At 38.5% G+C, this 12,916-nt stretch overlaps 1 protein-coding gene across 1 annotated transcript in view; it reads left to right on the top strand.

Moving 5' to 3' along the window:
• The window catches only part of LOC124271587 (barH-like 1 homeobox protein), a 36,024-nt gene extending 26,823 nt beyond the window's left edge, over positions 1-9,201 (top strand). The window contains exons 2-3 of the mRNA XM_046706739.1: positions 4,284-4,497; positions 8,925-9,201. Of these exons, the coding sequence (XP_046562695.1) occupies positions 4,319-4,497; positions 8,925-9,201 (456 nt within the window). The 5' untranslated portion in view covers positions 4,284-4,318. The remainder of the gene's footprint in view (positions 1-4,283; positions 4,498-8,924) is intronic.
• The last annotated feature ends 3,715 nt before the right edge of the window (positions 9,202-12,916 follow it).

The raw sequence follows: 12,916 nt of genomic DNA, 5'->3' as shown, positions 1-12,916 counted from the left end.
TGGCGGGAAATTTCTACAAATCTAAAGAAATGAAAACGTGGAGGTAATTACAGATATCTATGAAATAATTGCCCTCTTGTCCCCTGTGCCAAACCATATCCAATATAAACGCCATTCTCTTTACAAACTTTCTCGTCTCCTAACGATGAGAGCGCGGGAAATATTATCAGCGGCAGACGTGAATGCGGCAATGAGTTAAGGAGGTCCTAGCCCCGCCCTGCGAGGACCTTTCAGGGCATTACAAGTCTTAAATCCGTTCACCGAGCATTCAGCCGTGCTGGTACCCCCTTCCTTCTCCTAGCAAGCTCAAATCAACATGCAGGAACGATCCGTTCAATTTGCTAGTCAAAAGACGGTGGAGGTAATCGCACAGAATAGAACTGATCCATCGACGATCATTGAAGCGAGTAGCATATGTTTGAGTGCTCACAAGAGGGACATGTTACAAGCCCTCTGTTATGCCATTGTCCCAGCATTTGTGTCCCGCGACAATGCCATCTCCTAGACTGGTTCAGTCGTTTGAGATTTAAATTCCATTAAAAGTGATAGCCACATCGTTATTCGGACCACACGGTCGACGGCAAGGCACGCGACAGGCTATCGCCGCAGACGATATGAAGCTATCATTTTCTCGTAAAGTGATGTTCATTTGACTTAATAATTAGTTTCTGTTTCATTGGATGATTCGAAATTCAAGAACTATTTAAAAGTATTTAATTTCAGTCTTGATCCTAGAATTAATTTAATTGGGATTTTTTTTCCGTCATGTCAGTGTGAGAATTGTCAGTTTTTCCGGGCGACTATTCAACATTTTTTATTCGAAAAACGGATTCACCATTTGGATTAGGAAGCGTTTACTAGCTGTTACAATGGCACAAGTGACGGGACGATCATCCACTCCGTTGTCTGATGCTTCTTTTACTGGAGAGCGAAGGGTTCCAGGAAGCCCTGTATCAGACATAGATTCCGAGGTCGAACCCGTCACCCATAATTCCAGCAGAGATGACCATAAACCAGACTTTGTGCATCCAGAGACTGATGAAGGCTACAAAAAAGGCAGTTAAACAGACCCACGAGGAACATATTCCTGGAACTGATTCTGGTACCATGAGGCACTATCATTCGGATTCTAGTTCTGTCTGTTCATCTGAAGACACTTATCCAGCTAAACCAGTGTTCCCCATCCACCAATATACCCACAACAGAGAGCGTTGCACAAGAGACTCTTCCTCAAGTGTGTTTGAGGGCCAGTACCTACCTCAGTCACTTCGTGCTGTAGAAACAACAGAAAAATCATCAACTGTATCCACGGCACAATCCTACCAAAGACCTTCGTTCCTAATCACAGACATTCTTGCTGATATTCCTGGAGTGGTTAAGCGGCCATGTCCAGAAATGGCTCACAGAAAAGACAGTATATCCAGCAGCACATACCCTAATGAAGACTCAGATGACACGGATGATGAAGGGTCAACATTTAAAGGTTATTAACCTGTTTTTATCATGACATCATGTGGTATAGTATAATCTCTATATTTCATTCAGCTTCTTAATCAGGTGCAGTGTGTTTTTGATGAAGTACATTTAAACAGTTATCATTTCAATGTGATTTATCTGATCAAGCAATGGTTATATTTGTCATTCATTTCTTGTTTAACTCATATAGTTGACATTTTCGTGTATGACGCTGCCGCTGAAAATGAGATGTGATAATCAATTACTTTCAAAAGAAAGAGACAAATGTTCTATTTATGATGTATTTGCGTTTATGATTTTTTTCTTCACGAGCGATTGAGATGGACTTTCGTATACAGCCAATATTAATACCCTGTCACAATCTCTTCGTGTTTGGGTCAGAATCATTGTTTTAGGAAATGTTGACGTTTTCTAGTTTTCTCCAAAAGTATTAATGGAAAGCACGTGAAATTCCCGAGTAGATTACATTAAGTCTGACACGATGTTCAATGGTATACAAGCTTGTCAATTATGGCCTTCTTAGTAATTTAACAATTATAAATATATCCTTGGATGAATAATATATGTTCCTATTGCATTTAACCAACACTTATTAACTATATCAATACAAAAGAAAAATATATCTTATTAGCTATGTGTTCTTATGGCATATGTGTTTTATGTCAGTGGCTCCCTGCGAAAGATTTCAGGGCTATTTGTAGTTAATACGATAATGTAATAATTGAAAATATTAATATTTATATTATGCCATTGATATTTGCGGTTAATCCCAGTCCGATAATTTCTTCGACATAATTTTTCCAGTTTAAAATGGACGACCTTATTTATCTCTGTGTCTATAGTCATTGACTGATTACTTCTTCATCTTCAACGTAATTCCAAAGGACGTCGATGATATAACATGTCACGTTATACAAACGCAATATTTTATATTTGAAGCTGAAGATATATTTTATAAAAGTGACAAAAACACTTTTCCATACTGATAAAAATCTCTACAAATGCGGAGTCCGTTGTACAGTATGTTTTTATCCTAAGTATGCGTTAAAGACGGCATGTTGTGAAGATACATTTGTAATAATTACTGGTTTTAAAAAAGAACAATTCAGTAGAAGCCACCATAGCCCATTTTGATTTACAACCTTGCAATATACCCGCCGTTTGTCTATTGCACGGTACTGAACAATATTTGTTAAATAAATCAACATTAGGTAGAACAGTTAAGTCATTTAAGACATAATTTAATTCTAACCATTTTCAGTAGAAGATATGTCGGGAATTTTGTCCATATATCATTGGGCGTAGAAGTAATAAATACGGGGTTGATTGAAAATATCCAGAGCTCAGATGAAAAGGAGATTTGTCGTCTTATGAGTCAAGGAACGGTGGGTTTGTTTTCAAGTAAATCTATTGTGATTTCAACATTCCACGCACCCAACTGTGCTCTTAGTAACCTTGAGGCCAGTGAATATACATGTTTGTGAGATTATTAAGTACGAAGCTCAGTAAATGATATACTTGCCACCCTCAGGTGTATCAACCTAATATAATAGCAGAACAGTTAATATGTATACAAAATGTCCTTAAGAGGCTCTGCTGTGAATATGCCATGGGAAAGGTCTTTTCAAATTGATATTAAACGATGGCAAAACGAGAACAGGCGTTTTACTCATGATCAAGCATATAGACACCATCATTACCCTGTTGTGTTGGTCATTGTGCGGTGTTTCGCTTTGCTCAGAGAGTGTAAAGATCATATACTACAAATCCACATCAAAGAGACCGAAGGTTTTGTATATGGCTTGAAACGATTGCAGTTGGTGTTATAGAGAAGCGTGACAGAAGATATAAATACCAGCTTCTGTTGTTAGCTATTAATCATCTTTGCTGCCTATACCATGAGAATCATGACCAAGGCCGCTTATTGGATTTACATTTCTATTATTTGTACTATTAACAATTTTGATGTATGTGCTCCCAAACAGCCCCGATAAGTGATATGAAAATAAACAGAACAAACATATATTGCGAAAGAACCTTTAGGAAAAATAAAAAAACAACAAATACTATGAATGACGTATTTTTCAAGTTCGTGAAATATGACATCTTTTCCGAGGTTTAGAAAATTATAAAAAAAGTATTTCATTTATTAAACACCATATTAATTTAGATATAAATATAATACGTTTAAAATCAATATTGAGATTTAGTTCATTGCAATAATATTTATATGGCAATTTTATAGTTTTTATTTGGATTGTATTTTTTTTTATTTGTTTTGTAACATTTTAGAAGACGATCAACATTTCAGCAATTTTTCTCAGAATAGATCTCCTTGTTCCATGTATATTTACGCTGCGACGACCATATGATATTAAAGTTATACACATGTACTATAGTACATGAGAACAATATAAACACAATTCCCGGTATTCCGTGAGCCATCTGTCCCTAAATGAATTTTGGGATATGACTATAAAATTACCTTTATCATAAAATTGTTCTTGTCACTTTTATGACGTCAATAACAGACAAACTGTATTAAATGTTGTACGCAAGCCTCTCCTGAAATCTTGTCAAAATTATCAAACTTATTTAAAATTTATTTCATTAATAATATCGAATTTATTATTCTCTTCCACATAATAAAATATAGGCGCGATGCGTGATATTCATTTAGTTGTAATATCAGATAAACAACGGAAATATACTGTATATAAAGCAATAAAAAAGTGTCCCATGTTTCAAATGGTCAAATACATTATATACATATTATTTAGAACAAGGTTATCATTCTTTGTTTACAGACGACGGAGATAAAGATGCTAATGGTTCTCCTATAATGCTTTACAAGTCCAAAAAGCCCCGAAAGGCCCGCACAGCATTTACCGAGCACCAACTGCGGTGTTTAGAGAAGAGCTTCGACCGCCAGAAATACCTCAGTGTCCAGGACAGGATGGAGCTGGCCACGAAACTCGGACTGACGGACACGCAGGTCAAAACATGGTACCAGAACAGAAGGTGAGCCAACACATGGACATACTTGCTTGTTATCATTATTATTATTTTGTTGTTGATCAGATTATTATTACTCAACTACTCGCAGACCCGGTTAGAATAGGTTCACCCGTGGGGTCAGGTGCTTGCTTCGATAACTCAAAATAAATAATAATCACTTTCAGGAGATATAAGTATTTTAGATATAAGTTTAATTCTCCGCATATCTATTATTTTCTAAGTGTGGTCACACTTTATGATGTTGGTACTAATACGTTGTAGACTCACGGGTGCCACCGGTTGGGTAGGATTACCTCACCTTCCCGCAAACACCTGTATTGTCACTACTTGATAGTGATTCATAAACAGTCGGAACCATAGAACGGATCCAATGTTCAGCACAGATTTATTTTATGATTATGGAAAGAGGCTTGTCGCTTTTAGTTTTAGAATTGTGGGAGGCAGATGTGACAACTGATATTGTAACTAAGTACGCATATACTTCATAGCTCTACAAATTGCTTCCATGTGAAGGTCCGGGTTAGAATTGATCTTCAGTAACCCATGTTTGGCGTAAGAGGCGACTAACGGGATCGGGCTCGCTGCCTTGGTGGACACATGTCATCGGTTCCCAATTGTGCAGACCGATGCTCATGCTGTTGATCACTAGATTATCTGGTCTAGACTCGACTATTTACGGACCGCCGCCATATAGCTGGAATATTGCTGAGTGCGGCGTAAAACTAAACTCACTTACTCACTACAAATTGCTAGTAGGGTTTGGGGGGTTACAATCGGTCTCCAGCCCTCTTTTGCTTTTTGTAAAGTAATCAATTGGATTTGATGGGACAAGTTCAATGAACTGATTGATTGCCCAAAACAGTTTCCTGGCGGCGTAGGACACGGGTGCTCAGTGTATCCACCCCTGGTTTCCCAGACTAGATCTCTGAGTAGTTTTATCGGTTGTCCTGGTATAACACTACTCCAGTTAAAAACACACCTTTTGAAATATTGTTATGAAAAAAAATTCGTTCAGATGTCCGATAACTAGCCTGTGTGTTTGTAAAACTTCTGATATGACCTAATACTTAAATATTGCTAAATGGGAAGTAGAGTTGTCGGAAGTTAGAGATTGCATTTAAGAATGAGCAGGTTCTTTACCAAAATTGAGATGTTCACCAGATGTATATACGGCATAGGTCTAGTACTTTCTCATTTTCAAAAACACTTCCTTATATGATCTGACATAATCCTTTTCATTAGGTTTTATCGTTAGTAAGTCTCACCAGAGACTATTAGAATGGCAGATTATATGTGTAAAAACTCTTCAAATGATTTTGAACGTTTGGTAAAAGATCTGACGATAGTTCCAACTAAACTCCTGATTTGACGAAAACAATCACCTGGAATCCAACATTTTCAGTCTTTCTTGACCGAAGGGGGCTTAAAAATACTTAAGGAATCAGCTTTTGTATCTGACATTGAAACTTTGAAGCGGCTCCTTATCCCTACCTAAACATTTATTGTGTTAACACATGGAAACATCAAATTAATTCTAATTCATATATAACTTATAACATAAATTACAAGAAGATTACAATATTCACCCCATTCATATCTAAATACTAACAGTTCAACGTACTTAAAATCATGAATAGCCTGTGCAACAAGAGGTCCAGGGACCCTAGGACACTGTTAGTAGCGTTTTCAGAAGTCTATAATCTATCATGGGTTTACGAATGGTGTCGTGCTATGAACGCTTTGTGGGTAGGGTCCCAGGTCATGCTTTGTCCGTTCCAGTCCTTGGAAATACGATGTTTGTGTGTGTAAAGCCAGAGAAGAATACAGAGGAAGGTGATGCTTCTACGAAGAAGAGTCTGATCGTGTGGTTTGAATATATTCTTTCCACAAAGTGAAATGGAGTGAAACAAATTAAAATACCTTCTTTGCTCATTTTCAACATTCTCAAATGCGAAAGTACAGTCAAGTAAAAGAGAATGGTACTAGTGGGTTCCCCTATCTGTGTGCGTTAGCATCATACCAACACTAGAGTTTTCAGAAGGGTGCAAACATTATATGCCCACACTGTAGAGCAACCCATCTGGACGATACAGGCAAACAGAGTGAACAAAGGAGGGACAGTAATGACTTGTTTTTCAAGGGTGCCAGAGGGAACTCAAAACATGTTTGTGTTGCTGTTATGATTGAAGTTTGTCAAGAAGAAATATACATGTGATCAAATATACATGTGATCCATACTCCGCATCTCCATGAATGTCACCCCACCCCCAGATAGTTTGCCCCGTTTCCTTTCATTGAGATTGAAAATATCCATTTCAGTTTAGGATCCTTAGAACAATTATTGTCTTTTTTATCATACTGTCCAGATACACATATGGTCTTCCAGTTACCCACTATTTCTGTAACTAAATGATGTAACTTATATGAACTTATATGTAACTTATATGAACTTATGCTAACTTATGATTTTAACTGAGATTTTAACTGACACTCTTTAACAAGTAAGCCGCAATGCGTGTCAATATCTAAGGCGTTTTGTTGTTTTTGTTTGTGTGTGTGAGGCCTCGATGCGTGTGCTGAATTCGTTCAGTATGTTCGTTCCTATTATGGCAGTATGTGTGGACTATTGTGTTAACCTGGGTATATTTATGTCAGACAGTTTTATGTTATGAATAGATATTTCGATTAAGTATGAATATTTGTTATTTGAAATTTTAATTGTTTTGTCGGTAATAGCTACACGATTTCCTTGATTTAAAAGTGTAAAACTATTTGAGAGAGCATATACTGATAAATTATATGTTATACAAATACGTGAAAAAAAAATCATATAAACATACAGAAAATATTAATATTTATTGACGACATTTACATATATGGTCACTAACGACTGCTATACATTTACCATGTCTTTAAAATGACCCTAAATAATATATGACGGTACAACATTGAGCTTACACAGTAATATAGCAAATATCGACTGACATTGTGAGACCGGATTGCTTTATTACAATAATACGTTAGGAGCGATTTCCTTTAAGCGCCAGCGAGGGTCTGAATGTCACATAACCTTTGTTCAGTCATCAATACAGCTTATATTGTTTGAATGCCAAAAATGATCGCAAGTATTTCACTTGAATATCCTACTTATCAGCAATGTATCCTATTTACATATTTATTGCATATTATCGTGTTTTTATCTGCAACTAACATGAAATTATTGTTGGGAAAATCGACATATTTCATCATGAAATGAAACAACTTGCATTTGGGCACATTGCTACTGGGAGCCATTGTGTTATTTATGCTACACTATTGGATATCATTAAAACATTGAAATAGTTGTACGGAATATAGAAGTTTCAGTTCACAGCTTATGCCTTGTCATGCGTAGTCGATTGCACGCACTGGCACAAAATGTGCTACCTACAGTGATTGTATTAAATTGAACAGATGTGAAGTTATTCTACTATTATATTTGTCAATCAACCAATCATTATGCTCCTGGGTTCAGTGATTGCTGGTTTTGTGTCCCTTGAGGTTTATTCAATATAATTTCATCTATCATTCTACATTCTTAAGGAGAAAGATCTCTAAAATATCATTAGTTTTGGAATTATATTAATGGATATTATACATTATGAATATTCGATCAAGTGCTTTGTGTAAAAGGTAGTTATACCAATAGCTTCCTATAAGCAATCAGGTTCGTAATAAGTATCTAATTTATCTAATTGTTGTTTGATTAAAATATTTACTCACGTTTTAATAAATGAAACCACAACTAGCAAGGTGGGGCTGACGTTGGCAAACAAAGAAACATGTCCAGGGATTGAAAGTATTACATTTCTAGCCCAAGGCCAACCTTTCACACATCTAAGCCTGGGCAACCCTATCCTGCCTCCCAGGTGTAAATAACATTTTCTGACTCACATATGAACTTCGCTGTGATATCTGTGTGTCACACTTCTAATCATAAGTCCTGTGTTGTTTATATAAGGTTGTTATATGTTCTACTGATGGTGACCACGATATCCGGATCGCGTGTCGGGAGAGCTGAATGTCGCTGGTTAGGTAAAAAGACTTTGAAAGATGGTACTTGTTGTTGCCCTGGCGCTCATAAAACAACTCGCCTCGGTCTGGTCGACTCGTGGCGCACTAAACATGTTAAATAGCTGTATCTCATGAAACCTATATATTTACTTGAGCATTAGTCGACGCACACGGACACACACACACACACGCACACACACACACACACACACACACACACACACACACACGGCACTCTGTAATTGATCCATGCAAATTATGATACTAAATAAATACATTGGATACTATTTCACCCCATTTCAACAAGTGCTGGCAAGAGAATTGCAAATGACTCGATGATATTATTTATCAGCTCATTGTTATATATTGTGTTTCAGAACAAAATGGAAGCGACAGACAGCTGTTGGAATAGAACTACTAGCAGAGGCCACCAACTATGCTGCAGTTCAACGCATCATACAGACCAACCCCTACTGGTCTCAGCTCTACCCCCAGGCTGCCAGCGTGGTGTCTAGTCTCGAGTCTGCCTACCTCCGACACAACATGGGGGTACTTGGCACGCCACGTCCACCTCTCGGCGGGCTGTATCTACCAGCTGTAGGACATCCGCTAGGACATCTACCATCTTCTACCACACTGGATAAACCAAACTAGCAGGCTGGTAGAACCGTTGGAAAAAGATAATGTTCCACTGGGGGCATATGTTCACCATTACAAGACTGTGTACCGGTATGTTCATAGCATTGTGGTGCAATTGATGATTCACTGCCATAGGTTGATAAACGCAACCGCTGGGAACTCTGCCCACTGCAAGCTGACTGCAAGAAGTAAACAATGACGCCGACTCACTGATTGTATTGTTTTTCAGGGGTTGACTGGATAACATGTTCGGAAATGATTTTCCAGAATTGTTTTGTATTGACCAGATTAATCACACTTCTTTAGTCTTCTATGACCGACCAGATAAAATTGTTCTTCTATGACTGACCAGATAAAATTGTTCTTCTATGACTGACCAGATAAAATTGTTCTTCTATGACTGACCATTGTTCTGCTATGATTGGCCACATTGCATTGTACTCCAATGATTGACCAAATTGTTCTCTTGTGGTTGACTACTTTACTTGGTCTCCTAGTTCTGACCAGGTAATATTGTTTTCCAGCGTCTGGCAAGTTTGCATCACTCTGCAATGATCGACGATGTAACATTGTTATGTAAATGTGGACCAGACAATGTACTGTGACTGCTGATACCCAGATGACACACGTTGATCTCAACGGACGTCTGTTATATATACCTTTCATTGTGCGTGTAATGGACTCATACCTTTGTTGTTTTATATTTACAAAGAGTGAGTGATTGAGTTTGGTTTTACACCAGAACCACGTCACCTGTTTCACACATTGTGCCCATGTGGGGATTAACTTCAGCGTACGATCCGACGCTCATTGGCTACCCATAATATTCACAAAGAACGTTATTCTTCGTTCAATATCTTTACAATCTGTTATCAGAAAGTATGATTGAGGGGAAACTATAAACGACATACCTGCTATCGGAAAGTGTGATATGACGGAAGGGAAACTATACATGACACAGTCAGACAGAGCTTTCTTCAGAAACATTGGAATACATTTGCTACAACAAGTATTCCATTTTACTGTGACATAAAGACGTAAAAGAGTAAACTTCAGGCCTACAAAAGGACCAAAGTTTCTTCTTTGTTATCAAATAAAAGAAATATTATGTCAAAGAACAGTATATTTCATATAATTGTTACATTTTGTTGGGGAAATATTTGTTTCGTGTTCCGGGAAAAGTGGTTGGTCGGGTGTCAATGGATGAAGGTGGATATTTTGAAACGAAAAGAAAACTGTTTATGTCTATTTACGTCGTGCGGAGGAGTTTCTACTGTCTCAAGCAACAATCACAATATCTGCCAATGAACTCTCCGAACATTTGACATGGCAAATCATATAGTCATGTGTCTTAAGACAAGGCGCATCTCATTTACCTGGATAGTACACTCTCTCAAAAAAAAAGAAACGCAACCCCTGTTTTTGGGTAATGTTTATATCAATTTTAACTGGTTATTACATTTGTATTTTTAAAGATAATGCCATGAAATTTGACATGGTGAACCTTAGGTCAGCACGGTATAAGGTAACAGTTAATGCAGGTCAGTATCGAACTCTCAATTTACGCTAGGGCGTTGTCTTCAGTATCTCGTTGTAGAGCCACGAGCTCTAATCACAGCAGTGCACCTCCTCGAACAGAACGAATCAGACGGCGGATGTTTTCCTGGGGATTGCTCTCCACTCTTCCTGGAGTGCTGCGGCCAGTTCAATCAACGTGTGTGGTTGTGGTGTACGTGCACGAACACGACGATCCAGCTGGTCCCACAGATGTTCGATAGGATTGATGTCTGGCGATCTGAGGGCCACGGCATCACGTTGACGTTTGAATTCTGTAGGAATGCCACTGTTGCACGAGCTGTATGAGGGCGGGCATTGTCATGTTGAAACAACTCCCTCTGTTGGTCGATTATCGGCAGAAGATGTGGCTGTAAGACGTCATCAATGTACCGTTGTGCCGTCAAATTGCCACGAATGATGACCAAGTCTGACAGTTGGTTGTAAGACATGGCTCCCCATACCATGATGCTTCCTCCTCCAAATCTGTCGACCTGTCGAACGCAGTTCGGTGCAAAACGTTCATTTGCTCGTCTATAGACACGTTGTCTACCGTCACGTCGTTGAAGAAGAAAACGAGACTCGTCACTAAACCAGACTCTTCTCCAGTTTCTTAGGGTCCATCTCCTTACGTTAGTACACCACCTGAGACGTTGGCGTCGATGTTGGCGTTTCAAGACGGGCCCAACAACTGGTCTTCTTGCACGTAAATTTGCCTCATGTAAACGGTTCCTGATGGTTTGGGCCGATACTCTCCTCAAACCTGGCACCTGTGTTGCAGTGATGGTGGGTGTGGCATGCCGATTACGTAGGTGGCTGAGTCGAATAAAGCGATCCTGAGCCGGTGTGGTGATCCTAGGTCTACCGCCCTGGGACGATCTTCAATTGCATGGAACTGTGTGTAACGATTCCAAAGTCGTGAGATTGTTGTTTTGTGTACGTTTAGATGACGGGCAACTGTTCCAAAGCTTTCCCGGCCTCAATGCGACCAATGGCAATATTTCGATTTGCTGTACTCAAACGGGGCATTTTCGAACTTGATTTGCAGAGCAAATTATGAGAGAAAAATTACAAACTACGCGTGCTTTTAAAACCCTCTACATGAACTGTGTTTTCAACGATTTGCACGTGCAACAGGCTTTTAGCATTTTGTACATGACAATTTCGCACTTTCTCAAATAACACGGATACAAAGGTCATCATGTGTGACAATGGTTCCGTTTGGGAGTTTATACTGATCAGATGGGAACGTATTAACAGTATTTTGAAGAAAATTCTAATTTACATTCACCATCTTTATTCTAGAAATGATGTCGGATATTTAGATAGGGGTTGCGTTTCTTTTTTGAGAGAGTGTATTTATATCGGACGTGGCTACACATAGTGGCGGTTCTATATGGTACAATATGGAAATATACAGCAGGGATATAATACACACTGGTATGTGGCACGGGTAATGTTGGAAGTCATGTCAATAAGAAACAAAATATAACATTGATGTCGAGAAGGTTAGATGGGCATATTTAAGAAGTGTGTGCCATTCGTGAGCCACGTCACAATAAGAAAGCTAAATCGTGTTTTCCTCATGAACCGCCATATTGAGTGACTGATGACGAAGTAGTGACTGACTACACACTTATGGACAGACATTTATCAACATGATAGTTATTTATTTGTCCTGTATTGGAAGGAAATAGTTATAAATATATAATAAAACAGATTGCAGTTTCCTCCATGTTTTTATTGTGATTTAATACAGGGGATGTTTCCCTATGCAGTAGTGTTGTTTGTTGTGTTTGTTGTTTTGTTTGTTGTGTTTGTTTGTTGTGTTTGTTTGTTTGTTTGTGTGTTTCGCCGCACTCAGCAATATTCCAGCTGACTGACTACGGCGTTTAAATAATCGATTCTGGACCAGACGATCCAGTGATCCTTAGTCATGTAGTTGACTCTTACCACTAGCTTATGTCCCAATGGGTGTGTTGGTGAAGGACATGCTATTTACAACTTACATTGCGTTAGTTTTGAGATTTCCCAGTTAAGCCACGGCAGTTTAATGGTGAAGAGATGTCTGAAGTGACCCAATTCACAGGCATATAAACAATGTCATTTTGCTCACAACACACAGTCATTGGTGCTGAGAACGTCGTGCTTGAGAATATAAGCGAGTGTTCCGTGA

This window comes from Haliotis rubra, unplaced genomic scaffold, assembly GCF_003918875.1.
Source record: "Haliotis rubra isolate DU_JTF1 unplaced genomic scaffold, ASM391887v1 Scf1613, whole genome shotgun sequence".
NCBI classification, from domain to species: Eukaryota; Metazoa; Mollusca; class Gastropoda; order Lepetellida; family Haliotidae; genus Haliotis; species Haliotis rubra.
This window is presented reverse-complemented; position numbering and strand designations above follow the sequence as displayed.